This window comes from Solanum verrucosum, unplaced genomic scaffold (assembly GCF_900185275.1).
Source record: "Solanum verrucosum unplaced genomic scaffold, falcon-dt-bn FXZP01000285.1, whole genome shotgun sequence".
In the NCBI taxonomy this organism is placed as follows: Eukaryota; Viridiplantae; Streptophyta; class Magnoliopsida; order Solanales; family Solanaceae; genus Solanum; species Solanum verrucosum.
Window position 1 is genome coordinate 1118295 of NW_026019934.1, and position 17707 is coordinate 1136001.

The 17707-nt window shown below is 34.8% G+C and overlaps 3 protein-coding genes across 3 annotated transcripts in view; all 3 read left to right on the forward strand.

Moving 5' to 3' along the window:
- Positions 1–17669, forward strand: part of LOC125834750 (proteasome subunit alpha type-3) — a 42500-nt gene extending 24831 nt beyond the window's left edge. Inside the window, exons 2-10 of the mRNA XM_049513901.1 lie at positions 12492–12653; positions 12752–12835; positions 14389–14462; positions 15146–15232; positions 15364–15448; positions 15655–15701; positions 16516–16581; positions 17156–17246; positions 17377–17669. Coding sequence (XP_049369858.1) covers positions 12510–12653; positions 12752–12835; positions 14389–14462; positions 15146–15232; positions 15364–15448; positions 15655–15701; positions 16516–16581; positions 17156–17246; positions 17377–17448 — 750 coding nt within the window. The 5' untranslated portion in view covers positions 12492–12509 and the 3' untranslated portion in view covers positions 17449–17669. The remainder of the gene's footprint in view (positions 1–12491; positions 12654–12751; positions 12836–14388; positions 14463–15145; positions 15233–15363; positions 15449–15654; positions 15702–16515; positions 16582–17155; positions 17247–17376) is intronic.
- On the forward strand, positions 600–7465 carry LOC125834711 (probable protein S-acyltransferase 1). Its single transcript, XM_049513852.1, has 6 exons — positions 600–1039; positions 1592–1786; positions 2705–3013; positions 3916–4137; positions 5439–6098; positions 7002–7465. Exons 1-6 carry the CDS (start codon positions 983–985, stop codon positions 7005–7007), a joined length of 1449 nt encoding a protein of 482 aa, XP_049369809.1. The 5' UTR covers positions 600–982; the 3' UTR covers positions 7008–7465.
- On the forward strand, positions 8053–10782 carry LOC125834741 (magnesium-protoporphyrin IX monomethyl ester [oxidative] cyclase, chloroplastic). Its single transcript, XM_049513893.1, has 5 exons — positions 8053–8599; positions 9207–9271; positions 9387–9714; positions 9835–9933; positions 10347–10782. Exons 1-5 carry the CDS (start codon positions 8141–8143, stop codon positions 10608–10610), a joined length of 1215 nt encoding a protein of 404 aa, XP_049369850.1. The 5' UTR covers positions 8053–8140; the 3' UTR covers positions 10611–10782.
- Positions 17670–17707: the final 38 nt, after the last annotated feature.

The window sequence follows — 17707 nt, forward strand, 5'->3', positions numbered from 1 at the left end:
TCTTCTCGGAAATAATATAGCTCTCTACCTTTTCAAGACAGTGGTAAAATCATTAAATTTGTTGTTGTACTTTACAAAGTATTATATTTTGAAGGAATTTGAATGTGTATGTATGTAGCTTCATGTTATTTGTTGCCACTTGCTATACCATCAACAATAAGAATTAATTTATTAAATTGAATAGTTTTTGGTGAATGGTGATTAGATTTGCATCTTGTGAAAGATTAAAATGTTTAATATATATTGGTGGGTTTAGAAAACGATTTATATTTGAGTGTAATTATAAGTAAGTAATTACATGTATGAACTTGTTTATCTAATCAAGTAATTACTTGATAAACTTTGAAGGCATGATACCAAAAAAAAGAATGCAATTATACTCTTTAATTTTCACAAAAGTTATAATATCTATTTATAAAAATCGAATTTTGTATCTGTATATTGGACATACATTTAGATTTGTTATTGAAAACTCCTCATCTTAGAGACCTTGACAAAGTACCAAATGCCACCTAACAATAAGGCTATCAACAGTACGATGTATTTGTAATTTTACGAGATAATAATTATATTAAATTATAAATTGGAGAATTTTACACATAGAATATTGTTGGAGAGAGAGAGACAGAATTAGAGATAGGGGGAAAATCCATTCTGGGTAAATCCGTCTGAGACAAAAACAACAACAAAGGCAGCTGGTTCTTGATCACCACTTCCTTCCCAACAACAACAACAACAAAAAGACTCTCTCTTTCTCTCCCTTTTGCTCTCCAAACCCCATTTCTTTAAAGTCTTTGAATTGGGGAATTCCATATTTTTTTTGAGAAAAAGACAATCTTTTTCTGAATTTGGACTTTTTTTCTTTATATGGGCTGTTGGAACCTGTTTAATAGGAGGAGAAGAGAAGGAGTTTGATTCTTATTTGGGATTGAAAAGTTGGAATTTTTGGGTTGTTTTTGTTTCATTCCAAATTTTCAGAGTTATGGTTCGTGAGAAACATAAACCTCTTAAGCTTTATCAGGTTTGGAAGGGAAGTAATGTAAGTGTCTCTTCTACGATTCTGCAGCTATTATGTTTTTAAGTGTCCCATGTGAAACAATAAAATAAGTTTGATATTGTCTGAGCCATGTGAGTTTTTTTTTTTTTTTTTTTGGAATTGAAGAGATTGTGTTTAGCTTAGTATTTTAGTTATGTTTGAATTTGAATATGTGGTTTTCTTGCTGAAATCAAGTGTTTAGACCGCATGGACTGGCTAATTTTGGTGACTTTTGTTTTTCTCTTCCTTCTCTTTGCTCAGTCTGATGTAAGAATGAATTTGAGGTTAAAGTTGAGGCCTTGATAGTAGCAATTCTCACTTAAAGCTGTGTACTTTCTACAAGTTTGAACTTGAAGGTGCTGATATCCTTATATTCTTATACTGCTTGTTCATAAGATATAACATGATTTTTTATATTGTTAAACTGCTTGTTTCATATGGTCAAACTTTTCTTAGATTCACAGTAATAATATTTTGCAATATAGAGTCTGCATAATTTCAGACCGTTCTGTTCCATGTCTTTTACCTTCATTTTGTGCTGTTAAATGTTTCCAGAAATTCTTATTGGGAGGAAGATTGATCTTCGGTCCGGATGTGTCATCGTTGTTTCTATCAACACTTTTAATTGCTGGCCCAGCACTTGCTTTTTGTATAAAAGTCTCTTGTGTAATCAGACATCGTATCAAAGAGCACAAAGATGCTGGTCCTTGGTATCCTATACTTGTAATTGGAGCAGTTCTTACCATTATGGTATGAAGTTTCTTTATCATCGTTAATATTAGTCGACATGGGTGATTCTGCATTCTTCTTTCTCCCCTTTTAGCCTACTCTTGGTGTTAAATAGGATGATGATGGCATAATATGAAATATATCAGTAGGATCATAAGGTTTCATTACCATGAAAAAATGAATGACTCTGTATTAGATCTGCTTTGGCAATTGAAACTACCTTATTTAGGGAGTAGTAAACATTGTTTATGATGTGATCAGTCTTTATCCCCCATAGAAAGATGGGGGCGAAACAAAGGAGGACAACACTTTCTTCTCCTACAACAGTCAGTAACTTATAATGTTCCCTTCTCTTTTTCTGTCTACAACAACTACAACATACCCAATGTAATCCCATAGGTGGTGTTTAGGGAGGGTAGAGTGTACGCAGACCTTACCCCTACTTCATGAAGGTGAAGATGCCTGTTTCCAAAAGACCCTTGGCTCAAGTGCAGCAATTCAAAGTAGTTATGAAAAAGAAAATACGGAAGTGAAGAAAACATGATAACTAATAAGGAAAACATTACAGAGCATTCAGAAAAAAACCATAACAACAAAATAGTGCATTAACCGAAATAAAATAATTAATGGATTGTAACAGGTATCAAAAGGCAATAACTACGATAGACAATAAATAACATGAATAGGGCTAAAACTTGTTCTTTCACGTGCAATTTTTTAGTTTCAGCTGTCTTTCTCTTCTCACTGCTTTCCTTTTCTCTTTCTCATTTCAAAGTAAGTGTTCAAAGTTTTGTTTAACAAAAATCAATTGAATAATCACCTACATAGCAGAAAACTGATGAACTTTCTCTAGTCAATTGTGAGTAAGTTTATAATCTATAGCTGACTGATTTGACTTGAATGTTGAACAGTTCACAAATTCTTTTATATCTTGTGCAGGATATAGTTTTTCTCTTTTTGACATCTAGTAGAGATCCTGGAATTGTCCCACGAAACACAACCCCTCCTGAATCTGACGAAACATTTGATATACATACCCCTTCCATGGAGTGGGTCAACGGTAGAACTCCTCATTTGAAACTTCCACGAGCAAAGGATGTAATCGTGAATGGACACACAGTTAAAGTCAAGTACTGTGATACATGTTTGCTGTATCGGCCTCCTCGTTCCTCTCATTGTTCGATCTGCAACAATTGTGTTCAAAGATTTGATCACCACTGTCCCTGGGTTGGTCAATGCATTGGGCTTGTACGTATTGCTGACTATGTATTTTTTTAAGCGAACTTGAACTAGATTTGGATTGTTTCCTCTTACCAATTAATAAACAGTCTACTTGTGTGTGCAAGATGATGGTTATGTCTAAGTTGAAATGATGCAAGCATTGTGAAATGAAAACAATTCTATCCCTGCATAGCGAAAGTAAAAGCTCATGCTAGCCAAAGTTAATTTAGTTTTTCCGCACCATCCAGCTATAGTCTTTTTCCCAAGAATCTAGTTCTGGAGTTGTACTTAATAATTTCTGTATATTATCAGGGAAAGCCATTATAGTATGGAAAAGTGGAGTACTCATATATTTGTTTGGCATGAAATGCTAATCAGCCATATGAACTGATATAAGTTTTTGGCATGAGATGTGAATCAGCCCTATGAAGTATAATTCTAAAAGCCATTCATTGCAGAATCTTGTTGGATGAGGAAGAACAAATTCATTGATGGTGAGGAATATATGCAGACTAATGGTTATATCTTAGTGAATGCATGAGAAATACGATATTCTTTGCTAGAGTATGGGTTGTACGAGGGAGAGGTTAAAGAACAGGAGAAAGAATAAAGAGGGTTAAATGTAGTTCTCTTTGTCTCATAACTTGAAATATTAATATGATTGATTTCCTTTCATTTCCTGTTGTAAATGATTTATTGATAATACAAAAAAAATGGATTATTCTTCTAATCTTCTGCTCTATCACTTGGTGACGTATAACTTGTCATGCAAATTATGTCCTCAGAGAAATGAAGTTACTTCTGTTGCTCAAGATCGTAAACAACTAGAGGCAGTAGGATACTGAATATCACTTTACATGAGATATTATGACATCATTACACCTTTTTTTTTGTTGCTGAGACTTTTTCTATTTCTCACTTGGTTGCAGCGGAATTACAGATTCTTCTACTTGTTCATATCTACATCAACTATATTATGCATATATGTCTTTGTCATATCCTTGGTCAATATCCTTCATCATGGCGGCAACTTATGGAGAGCTATTTCACAAGATATCTTGTCAGATGTTCTCATTATATACTGCTTCATTGCTGTTTGGTTTGTTGGTGGCCTTACTATTTTCCATTTTTACCTGATTAGCACTAACCAGGTGACTTCTCTAACTAAGATGTATACTAACAAAATTAGTTATGGTTCTTCTGTAATATCATCATCTGCAATATGAGTTGTTTTATGATGAATTGGCATATTTAGGAAGTCCATAAAATTGCATATTTTCTATGGTGAATCATGTCTTGCGGTTTTCGTTGGAGTATATTGTATGTGTGCCTGGTTCATAGTTAAAATATACCTTGCAGTATTAACTTTTCTAAGCTGGCAGGAATTTCTAGCTGCTAGGATATTAGAACACATAAGAACCAACTTTTATTTGCTGTCCATTTAAAACATCTTTCTGGATTTCTGTGCTTTGTTTTGAGATGCAACCTCTGGATCATAGTCCTTCTTGTTTTCTTTCTTTTTCTATGTAGAAAATTCTTGGTAGGTTGTCCTTTTGTGTCACACTTAATCTGTTTATTAGTTCTTTGTGTGATCTTCTTTCTTTCAGGATTTTATGGAGGATTTTCTAGACAAACTTTAGTTGTCTTGTCCTGGTTAGAGTAAATGACTAATAATATGTGAAAGTGAACCTGCTGACATCTTCAAATACTTAAGAGTAATTATATGTAAAAGCACTTCACATAACGGAAGTGGATCCTTCACATAAATCCCGCTCCCCCATCAAAATAATTACTCTAAGTGATGTTTAATTGGAACCAATGTTTCCTCTCAACTTTCTTACTCCTGTTGTTCTTCAAAGTCTTGTTTCTTTGAATGTTGACTTCCAAGGATTGAGTTCTCAAATATCAGGCTATGATATGGATCTGATGTTATTATAGAATTTATTAGATAAATCCCGCTCCCCCATCAGAAAAGGTCAGGGAAGTTTACTAAGGATCCACTTCCGTTATTTTTCTTACTCTGCAGACAATAATCTAAAAAATGCATTGACAATTATGAGAAATCCCAGTGTAGTGGCTCTAATACTCTCGGTGATTTGTATTACATACTGCATATATTGAGTTGTTCCGTGGACTAATTTTTGAACTTCACTCATGAGGTTCATTACTAATGTTCCTTCTGCCTTGCTGGCCATATTATTCTGAAAAGTCAATTAAGATCCATTATGGCCTGCATCATCTGAAGTTCAAATCTCATTTCCCCTAGTTTTGATTCCTCTGCCTCCACTCCCCTTGCCCCCCTATATAGATGAATTAAGATATGCACCTATGATTAAATGTTCGCTTACAGTTCTCTATATTTACCTGCTTGAAATTTAACTCTGATGTGCTACTTCATATTCTTACATAACCATATTTTTTTTCTGTTTCTCATTTTTGTTATTTCTTGCAGACTACTTACGAGAACTTTAGGTATAGATATGATAAGAAGGAGAATCCCTATAATAGGGGGACGATTGAAAATATCAGAGAAGTTTTCTTTTCCAAGATCCCACCTTCCTTAAATAATTTTCGAGCAGTTTTTAAAGAAAATGACATTGTAATAGTTGAGCCAGCAACTTCTAACTTTGTGGGAAATATCAATAGCTCAAAAGAGAAGATAGATATTGAGATGGGAACAATGTTTCCAGAGGATAGTGGACTTTCACTTCCTGAAATTTTGCGGAATTTGGAATATGAGGAGATAGATGATACTTTAAAAAGCAGGGAATGGACCAGAGATGCTTATTCTGATTCCGGTGAGCATATGCGGAGCATCACCAGCTTAAAGGAGACAATTGATATTGAGGTGGGAGATAACTTTGCAGAAGATAAAGGAACTGCACATGCAGAAATTTTGCAGAATATGAATGGCAACAGCATGGAGAAAAAATTCAAAAACAAGGATGAAGGTGGGAGAACTGATTATGAACCTTTTTGGTTTTCACTTGAACAAGAAAAAGAAAGTGTAAAGAGCTCCACTCTAGGAAGTGCATCTAATGTAGAAGAGAACTCGGAAGAAGTAAGTAGCTCGGCTCTGTATATGACACCAATAAATGATCGTAGCCCAAAGGTATCAATTTTCTTTTTCTTTCACTGCTTATTTTCTTTAAGTCTGTCAGTTCTCTAGTTTTATGCACTGTAATACTAGGACCATATACATTGTTAGTTTGTTACTCTCTTGAATGTGGTTGATAACACGAACCACACAATGAATTAGACACACATACCAGGCAGTGGCGGAGCCATCTGATAAATGATTTAAAAAAAAAAAAATGCCACTCTTGGAACTTGAACTTGTACTTCTCTTATGTCAAAGGGGATTCAAAAATTTGTACATATGCACAAAAAAAAACCCTATCTGTGTGGTACAGTTTTCAAGGGGATTAAAATTTCCCCTGATTCCATAAGAGCATTTGGCTTCATTGATGTTATACTTCAAGATGCATGCTCAACCAGAATGTTCAGGAATGGTTAGGGAAGTGCAATTTCAAACCGTATTAGCGGTTCTCTGGTATTATCCAATAAGTGGTTTTGTTGGCTGATCAAGATCCGATTAGACAAAGTTATTCCTTCTTCTGAAACTTAACAAACAAAAATGGACTGAGCTCAATTTCCTGGTTTCTTTAATATGAACAATGAGGTTTATATCCATCTGTTTACATATGCACGGGAGACGAGAGAGAGAGAGAGCAGTCCTCTTGCCCCCTTGGATACTGTGCATAGCCGCATACTACTATACTGTAATGTGCTTGAGCATGTTGGAAGAATAATGTGTTTTAGTACATTGTGGGAATTTTTCATTAAATGGTCTTTCGCCTCGGCTCCTTCAGTTTTTTAAAGTTTAATGGCATTATTGTGCTATCATTTCCTCTTTTGTGATAAAGTTTTAGGTTCTTCAACAGTAAAAGTTGTCAGCAGAGACTGCTGGATCTTTTGTTCTTTAATCAAAATGACATTACCAATTTTGTTTCAGGTTTAGCATACACATTATAAGGAACTCTCCCTTGAGTCTTTTGTGTTTACCTTGTGGCAGCATGGGAACGCTTGACCAAGATTCACGGCTTTTCAAATTATCACGTACACGATCAGCAACATATGGAAAAATTGTGTTTGAAATAATGCAGGGTCTTGCTTGAGATGAGAGCAGATCCTGTTGTTCAAAATTGTAGATAGATTGATGAGTAGCTCCTTTCTTTGTTCATCCTTTTGTCCAATTCCATTCAAGTCTTTTTTTCATTCTCTTACAAAGTCAGTGTGCATAGTTTGTGTATCATGTGAAGCTTCTGGGTGATAGAAAATTTATTGGAGAAACAAATAGATAGATTGTTTTCTGTAAATTTGATTTTGGAGCTTCTTATCCCTTATTTGTTTTCTATTGGTATGGTTTGTTTAATTTTCTTTTTTGAATTGATCTCATGATAAATACCAAAGGAATTTACAATTGACTATTGAGTATTCTTCTCCCTTTTGTTTTTTTGTATAAAATTTGATCCATATGGACTAGTTTAGCTATGGAACCAAAGCAAGATAAGAACAAACAATAACTAAGGGTGGAAAGTTACTACAAGTGATGACAGAAAAACTAAAAATTGTTAGTCTCTCACCAATTTGCAAAGAAAATAGTGTCTCTCTCTCTCTCTCAAATTACCTAACAGAGGACTCAGAGCGGAGGCTGGGTTACGATTTTGAATTTTACTAATTACAGTTTAGCTATTGAATTTTGTCGAACCCGTGGAGACACCTGTAGTGAATATTAACCAATCAAATAGACCACATGAAAGAAACTCATATACATTTTAAACTAAAAAAAAGAATTTCAACCATTAATACTAGGTTGATATCTTGAGAAATCTACATGGAGAAACATAGACCACAATTACTACTACTTCCCAAAAGACACAAAGATACAAACTTTACAAAGCTACCATGTAATCAAGCTGACCCATCATAACATGCCACGTGTCAGAAACCCACTTAACCAACAAGATTTCATTGGATGAGATTAGATTCCATCACTGTCATCTAAAATTCATATATCCGTTCTCCACCCTTCATATCCCAATTCTCCTTAGCTTCAAAGAACCAATCTTTCTGCTGAAGTTCTTGAAAAAAATGGCAGCAGAAATGGCTTTAGTAAAACCCATAACCAAATTCAACACCATTAACACCACCACTGCACGGCTGAGCAACCGCAGACTGCCGTTCACAGTTAGAATGTCAGCCGCCACCACCACCCCACCAACTTCAAAACCTTCCAAGAAACCTCAGAAGCAAGGAATCAAAGAGTCCCTTTTGACACCAAGATTTTACACTACTGATTTTGATGAAATGGAGACCCTTTTCAACACTGAGATCAACAAGAACCTGAATGAGGCTGAGTTTGAAGCCCTTTTGCAGGAATTCAAAACTGATTACAACCAGACTCATTTTGTTAGGAACAAGGAGTTTAAAGAAGCTGCTGACAAAATTCAGGGACCTCTAAGGCAGATCTTTGTTGAATTCTTGGAGAGGTCTTGCACTGCTGAGTTCTCTGGTTTTCTTCTCTACAAGGAACTTGGAAGGAGGCTCAAGGTATGTATTTATTGAGAATTTTTTGTTCTGAAATTAGCATAATTAATTAAACTATCTGATGAATTAGCTTAGTGAGTGTGCTATTAGTTTTTTATTATCCAGCTTGTTATAGTTTTTCTGTTTTACCTTTTGTGAAAATCTGATAGTAGTAATTTTGTTTATTTGAGCTAAGCTTGTCTAGGTTATATTTGGCTTCTATTGAAGTAAAGTTTGAATCTTTTTCTAATTTGTAGATTATAGAGCTGTGCAGCCACTTTTAAGTTATAGTTTGATTATATTGCTGTTTAGCCTTTTTTAGTCTGTTTTTTTAAAAAATGTGTCTTCCTAGGTATCTTTAGTTTAAGACCACGAGATTCAAAAAATTTAAGTGAAAAAACCAGACAAACAAATTGAAACGTAGAAGTAATAAAGAAAAAGGAACAAAAGGTTTGTGCTTTTTACTCTACTGACAAAATTTACTTCTATAGTGTTGTGTTAAATATTCACAATTGAGACCTAAATCATGGTCATAAAAGTTTAGAAAGGTGGATAGTTCAATAAATTTTTGAATGTTGAATAGTTACACTTCTGTTACTACCACCAACTAACATTTGAATTATGTCTGCAGAAAACTAATCCTGTTGTTGCAGAGATTTTCTCCCTCATGTCTAGGGATGAAGCTCGCCATGCTGGGTAAGCTCATATTTTACTCTCTTTGGGCATGCTTGATCAGACATGCATTTCCCTAAGGGAAAATCACTTAGACTTTACGAGTATTGAGAAGGTTTGGCTGGTTGGAATTTTGCAGGTTTTTGAACAAGGGTTTATCTGACTTCAATTTGGCGTTGGACTTGGGGTTCTTGACCAAAGCAAGAAAATACACTTTCTTCAAACCAAAGTTCATCTTCTATGCAACTTACTTGTCTGAGAAAATTGGGTACTGGAGGTACATTACTATATACAGGCATCTCAAGACCAATCCTGAGTTCATATGTTATCCGATTTTCAAGTACTTCGAGAACTGGTGCCAAGATGAGAACCGCCATGGTGATTTCTTCTCTGCTTTGATGAAAGCACAGCCTCAGTTTCTCAATGACTGGAAGGCAAAGCTGTGGTCTCGCTTCTTCTGCCTTTCGGTAATTAACCACCTGCATTTGAAGTATCCTTTCATTATGATAAGCCAACTTGAAAAGGCTTTTTACATTGCCTTCTACATAGTTTTGATAATAATCTTACTTGTGCTTACCAAAATGCAGGTTTATGTCACAATGTACTTGAATGATTGCCAAAGAACAGATTTTTACGAAGGCATTGGGCTTAACACCAAAGAATTTGACATGCATGTCATCATTGAGGTGATCAATTGGCTGTATCTTACTCTTCCTTTACTGTTGCTTGATTAGCATGCCATAGATACTGCAATTCGATTTCAATTGCATTTCATTATAACAAAATTGAACGAGATTTCCGTTTTCATTAGCCTGCTTAGCATCGTAAGTTCTATATTGCTTACAGGGTTATGTGTCATAAGTGAGAGGTTGTCTTAATGAACAGATGTTCTTACAATTTTTTTTGAATACCATGTTCACCTGTGGGGAGAGAGACACTTTTTAGATGTTACTAACACGAGTTATCCGCACATTTGTATATGTACCTTGTCCACGTTAAGTAGTACCTGCTGTTGGTACCTTGTAAATTGTTAAACTATTGGTTCCTGGCATAAATATATTTGCTTCACTAACCTTTCTAAAAATCTTTTCTTGTGCAGACAAACCGCACAACTGCAAGGATTTTCCCTGCTGTCCTTGATGTTGAGAACCCAGAATTCAAGAGGAAGTTGGACAGGATGGTGGAGATTAACACCAAACTAATTGCTGTTAGTGAGAGTGATGAGATTCCACTGGTGAAGAATTTCAAAAAGATCCCTCTGATTGCAGCTTTGGCTTCTGAGTTATTGGCTGCATATCTCATGAAACCTATTGAGTCAGGTTCAGTTGATTTTGCAGAGTTTGAACCACAACTTACCTACTAATTTCATTTTCACGAGAAACAGAATCTCGGTTGTTTTGTTTTCACATAGAGGTCCATGTTCATTGTTGTAAGTTATATAGTGTATTCAAGAAACAGTTTCCTGCATAGAGGACACTCCCTTGTATTATCTAGAATGAATTTCTTGTGAGTACATCATTAAAAGTTTTCATCTTCACTGGTCTCATTTATTAGGCATTCTTCAATTGATGAAGGTTTTCTTCTTTGACGAGTCAAGACTCAGAGGGCCAACATGCACTTGACAAAACATCTTCCGCGCTTCCCACATCCTTTAGCTCTTTTGTACAAAAAGAATGAACATAATGATCTGCCCGCAAATAAACTATATACACATCAAACTTATTGAGAGATTTGCAGCTGAAGCTGCAACTGTAGCATATGCTAATTCCATGATAAATTTTCCAAAAAACAAAGCACACTCTTATATTAGACGACCATGAACAAGAGTAGTGAAATTGCAGACATTTGACAGATAACAGAAGCTCTTAAATTGTGGGATTACACTTGGTACGTTGTTTTAGAGAAGCTCTTAAATCGTTTATACAATTTACAGACAGAAAATTGTTACCTGTTTCTTCTGCAAACTGCGGAAATTCAGCCTCATCACCAGCACAGCCATTAGTTGTGAACTTTAATGAAATGGTTACTATTGCTTTCATCAGGAGATGTTGAAAATGTAAAGAATCCTTTCATCAGGAGTTGTTGCAAAGATGAAGCCAACCTCACAATTGATACAAAGACCTTTTGGTGTGAAACTATGCTTCAAAAAGAAAGAAAAAAAAACTACCAACTTCTAAAGAGTAAGTTGTGGTTTGAAACATAAAAAATAGAATATACCAATAATCGAAAAACAAAAACAATAATAACATTAAAAAAAATTTAATGATCAAATGTCATTTATTTGATGTAATGAATTGTTGATATATCACTAGAGTTTAGTACATAAATTGACTTGTTTAATTAGTTAAGTTGCCCCAAAGAACAAGAGATAATGTTCACGTCCAAATTATCACTTTGTCGCGAGTTCACATTCCATTTATAGACTATTTCATTATTGTTCAAATAAAAACATAGACGTTTATAGTTCAAGCAGGAAAAAAGATAGTTGACCTAGTCAATCTTGAGACATGTTTTAATACATAGATGATGACAGTAGCGGAGCCAAGATTTTCAATAAAGGGATTCAAAATCTAGAGAAATAGACACACGAAGTAGCCGAAGGGGGTTCGACATTTATTATATATACCTAAAAAATTATTTTAACCATGTACTCCCTCCATCCACAATTGTTTGTTAGGGTAAGGTCATGCACACCCCTCAAGGAAAATTTAATACAAGGTGTAATTTGACTAATATAACCCTACTATATCAAGAATACCAAAAGTCCGCATAACTTTTCAATTGAACTACACTATCATTAAGGGTATAATTGGAAAAAAATGACTAATTATTTCTTGATTGTTTAAATTGACAATTAATCTTGGACATCTATTTTTAGTATACCTGCCAAACAATTGTGGACGGAGGGAGTATAAGCTAGCTCCGCCCCTGGATGATGATAGTTCGAGTAGGAAAAAATAACAATAATGAATAGTTAGTTGTGATGTAAAATTTGAGAAAAGAAAGTAGATTTATTTTTTTGACGTTAACTCTGTAATAAAAAAAATAAAATAGAATAATAGGATCATATTCCTTGTAAATAATTTGATTATTTTTGCTTTTTTTATCCAGGCTAAAATTAATTGAAAACAAAGTTTTGCGTCTTTGTTTTTGAGTCTACACTAGTGTGTGTCTTGAGAACAAAGAAAACTCTATTAGAGAGCTGCAAAGCACAAAACTTTGAGCTCAACTGAAGCTGTAGTAGAGAAGAAGAAAGGCAAATATGAGTAGCATAGGAACCGGATATGATCTATCGGTGACGACATTCTCGCCGGACGGCAGAGTATTTCAGATCGAATACGCCGGAAAAGCAGTCGATAACAGTGGTACTGTTGTTGGAATCAAATGCAAGGATGGAATCGTCTTGGTTTGATCCTATTACCTTTTTGTCGATTGGAATTTATCTGTTTCTTTTTTCTGTATTAAAGTTAGGGTTTTTTTATGGATTTGAGAATTGGATTATAGGGAGTGGAGAAGCTAATAGCCTCCAAAATGATGTTACCAGGATCAAATCGTCGAATTCATTCTGTTCATCGCCATTCCGGCATGGTATGTTTCCGTTCAGTGTTTAGAGGATGTATCATACTATCATTAATGTTTTGCAGGCTGTCAATCTACCATAGCTTTTCAACTTTATCTGTTCTTTGGATTAGTTCATAGTGGTAGTTAAATACATAGTATTCATATAGGGGAGTCTAATTAGTTTGGATTGAGGCAAAGTTGATTGACTCCTGATTTTAGTGCCAGCTCAGTTTCTAGGTTCTAGTACCATCTGATAGAAGGAGTTATTTTGAATAATTAAATTAGAGGAGCATTATTTTGGGTTGGCAAATAGTTCTGATTTAGTTATCTCAAATATCAAACTGAAAAGTTGTGAGCTTTATATGTGTATGTTCTTGGGAATCGAAGTTTGAGAAAGCTTTCTTTATTATCAAGTTCTGTAATCTCCCTTCTCAGCAGGGAAGGTTCATATAAGTAAACTCCAAGCCTCATCATAAGAAATTTTGGAGCTTTAAAGTAACTGAGTTTATAAAAGTAATTTGTAATGATGTGCATATTGAGGTGCTTGCATTGAAACTTCAACATAAGAAAGTTCAGAGCTTTACTAATAAAAGAAAAAAAGAAGAAGAAGAAATTCAGAGCTTTAAGTAACTAAGGTCACAGAAGCAGTATGAAATTGCAAATAAAGTCAAAATAATCTATGTGAACTAGAGAACTTTTAGTTAGGGGATGTTGAGAGGTAAATAAATGGAAAAACTTTTGAAGGGGTCAGTTTGTTCTCCTTTTCAGTTCTTACCTATATTTGAAAGTAAAATTGCTTCAGTTTTTATGGAAAATCAACCGCTTCATGTGTTGTCTAGAAATGGCACTATTGACAGAAATTATCAAAATTGTGATTCTTAGATGGAGTAGTAGACTTTTTTAGCTGTTGCATGTCTACAGAAATTATCACTAAGTTTTTGTAATTATTTAGGTTTTCAGTGGTAGCTGTTGCACGTCTTTAGATGGAGTGGTAGACTTGTGTGATCTTTGTATAAAAGCTGGCCCTTTTATCCTTGAGGTTATAGAAGTTTGGTATTTTTCCTAGAGGATCTTTGCCATCTCTCATATACATAAACAAGAATGGCAGAGATGTGGTATAATTGAGCAATGATTAGAGGCAGGAGAATCACGTGGTTCCTCGAGGCTCTAAGTATTGCTCCTCTGTATAGTCTATCATTGTGTTTGCTTATGGTGCTGATTAGCATCTAGATACTTTGAGTTTTGGTAATACTTCGTCTTTTTTGGGTGGGTGGGGGGTGGGTAGGTGGAGGTGAAGTGACATCTTTAGGGCTTGTCTTTATGTGTCTTCCTTATGATGAGTTTTTTAATTCCTAAAAAAACTTTCTGGATTGAGGTACATAAATCACAGTCAAAATTAGGTTCACATCCTAGTTGTGGCAAAAAATGCTAGGTGATTTCTTTCCATCTCTCAATGCCTTTGTAGACAGCGTTGATAAATAAAGTTACCTAGCACATGTGTTGGTGGAAGCGGTTGCCACATTCCGTCATTCTTGAATGGTGATTCACTTTCTCCATACTGCTTTATTCTTTATATACAGGCTGTTGCAGGTTTGGCTGCAGATGGGAGGCAGATTGTTGCCCGAGCCAAGTCTGAAGCAACCAGCTTTGAAAGGTTTGCTTAAAGCCACTGTGTCTGTAAACAATATAAATATATGTACTTGCATCTCTGTGTGTGAATTTTGTTTTGCCCTCTGGTTCTCCTACATATAACATTCATGGGCTTTCTTATTCATTGTGAAATAACTAAATGATGATCATGTACAAAATCTAAAGAAATTAAGTTTATTTCCCACTCATAACTTCAATCAATGAACGGAATCATCAATTATCTTGTTGAATCACTATATGCATATAATAGAATTACAAATGAAAGTATTTGATGTGTCTATGGTATCTCAATAGTGATAATTACATAGAGTAGCATCCAATAAGCGTAAAATAGAATAAAAACCTAATGAAGTGTCTGTGCATTGTGTGATGGCTTTGAATGGTAAGGTCACTTCTTGGGCTAACTTTTTGTAGTTAGGAGTAACATTTGGAGACCTTCAATTCCCAGTTACAAAACTAAGTCAATCCAAACAGGCTCTAACTCACTGTATAACAATATCCCTCCTCACAAAGTGCTCTTGGCTTTTTTGGGATGCTCTGCAATGTGTTTTTTGTGTAAAAGGTTCTTAATGTCTCAACATAAAATTTGTATAGTGCTGAAAAATACCTTTTTTTCTAGTGAGCTTGTTTCTTCTTGGTGGTCACCCCTAATTTTCTGTCTCTTGTTGGTGGTTCTGCAATTTGCAGTGTATATGGTGAGCCAATTCCAGTGAAAGAACTTGCAGAGCGTGTTGCTAGTTATGTGCATTTATGCACACTGTATTGGTGGCTCAGGTTTGTAGGATTATGTACAGCCATTTGTATATTGACGATTATTTTATTTGTAAAACTTATCAAAGAAATTTCTTCTTTTAATTTTTTTTTTTTTTTGCATATATGTGAAACTTTTGGTGTACTTGCTACAGGCCTTTTGGATGTGGGGTGATTCTTGGAGGGTATGATAGAGATGGACCTCAACTATACCTGGTTGAGCCTTCTGGTGTCTCCTATGTGAGTTGAGTTGTTTTCTCAATTACAAGAGATATTTGCTCCACTGGACTCTACTCTTAAATTCCGATAACAATTTATGATTTATTTTCTACTTATCAGTTATCCCCAAAAATAAAAAGACAGTTTATGTTTTATTTCCTTGCTATGATCTGGTCCTACTACATTTTCTTTATTTAATATGTGAATATACTTTGCATATGTTGTAGAGGTACTTCGGTGCTGCTATTGGAAAGGGAAGGCAAGCTGCTAAAACGTAAGTGTGTAGTTCTGTTCTCGACATCTGAACTTCCAGATTCAAATCTTCATATATTTCTTGTGATGACTGATGAAATTTGTGTTGACTGTTAATTCTCAAAATTAAATTACTAATAACTCAAGAACTGTAAATCACATTCATATAGTAGGTAATGTAGAATGATATTCCTACACTTCAACACAAAACACTTTAGTACATTGATATGTTTTTCCTACAATCCTGCATGGTGTGGTGGTTGGGTTTTTATTCTCCAACTTTGCCAATAGGTCTGCGGTTTTCAAAAATAGAAATCCAGCATATTATTGTCAATGACAATTGACAGCACGTATCCAAACTATTTAAGTGTATCAGTAAGTGTGAGTTACACCATTAGTTAGCTTATTTAGATCTTGATTGAGATTTGACTTCTACAAACAAATTGTGTGGATTGAATTATCAACTGCTACAGCAAGGACAAGCCGATTGTCTTATATTCTTCTCTCTGGCATGAAAGTTCGAGATAGTGATTTACCTCCAGCATCTTTTGATTGGTGCCATAAGCTTTCACACAGTACTTGTCTACTCTGCATAAAAGACATGCATTTAATCAGTCCTATGGGGATGATCTAGTGGTATAGGCATACGAGTAATAACCCAGGACATAGGGAGTAGTTCATTATGCAGTCCGAGTCGAGAAGTAAAAATGGTGATAAGGTCATCCAATCAAGTGTTCCCTTATATGTAATCTAGCATTTTAATTTGTTATTCTTTTGGCTTGCTTTGCACTATATTTTCTTTATGCTATGTGACATAATACTTGTGTGATATGCAGAGAAATTGAGAAGTTAAAGTTATCTGAAATGACCTGTCGACAAGGGATTATTGAGGTAGCTAAAATGTAAGTAATTGTTCCAATTGAATTTCATCATTTGCAACATTATTGTATTTATCAATTTGATCTGATTGTCAACAGATGATTATTTATGTCTTTTGACACTGAGAACTACCTCCAAATCAAGTTAAGCTTAAGCATGTTTGTTGCTCTTTGACCTTCGATTACTGTACATATTCCCCTGTGGTTCCACCACTTTAGCTTTGATTTGAAAATGTGTCATTGTGATCTATGTAGAATAATCTTAGTTCTGCCTGAAATCGTATTTGTATTCCATCTCGTAGTCTGGAAGACATGTTTTTATTTCTGGTATCTGTGGTTTATATTTTCAAAAGATTAAGGCGTCAATTTATGCTTTCTGCATGTTTCCTCAAGTTGAACAATGTCTATACAAAAACTTCGTTTGAAGAACTGTAGTCCATACGAGAGTCATTCTTGGAGATGGGTTGACCATCCTAAAGGGTTTTCGCTGATTCCATCAACTACTAAAATTTAACTCTTCAAATTTTTTTGGTTCAATGCTTAGTGGTAAAATACTTTCTCCTTCAGTGTTTTGACAACATGTTTTGTTTGCAAGCAGAATTTATGGAGTACATGATGAGGCAAAGGACAAGGCATTTGAACTTGAAATGAGCTGGGTATGTGATGAGTCTAACCGCCAACATCAGAAGGTAAATCAGTATATCCTTCTATAAAGTCACCTATTCCCTTTTATTCTTTCATTTTTTTAAGGGTAGTTTGACTGACACAAAGGAGTTAGTATCAAATGTTACTCTAAAATACTGATGTTATTGTTTGTAGGTTCCTGATAATCTTTTAGAGGAAGCAAAGGCTGCAGCTAAAGCTGCACTTGAGGAGATGGATGCCGATTAAGGGTTCAGATAAGATTGGTTGTTAACGGGATTTGCCACCACTATGATGATCAATGTTGATGATGAAAGCGATTTATAGTATCTTGTAATTCTGAACTGTAAGCTTTACAACTCCCAAGTTTGAAAATCCAGAGTATTAGTTTGCATTTTAAAACGATGAATCTGATTTTTGTTGTTAATTTTCTTGTAGTAATCTTTGGTCTATAAAGAATGTTAAACGGTCTCCCCTTCTCGGTTGGATTATACTTCATTTCACTTTC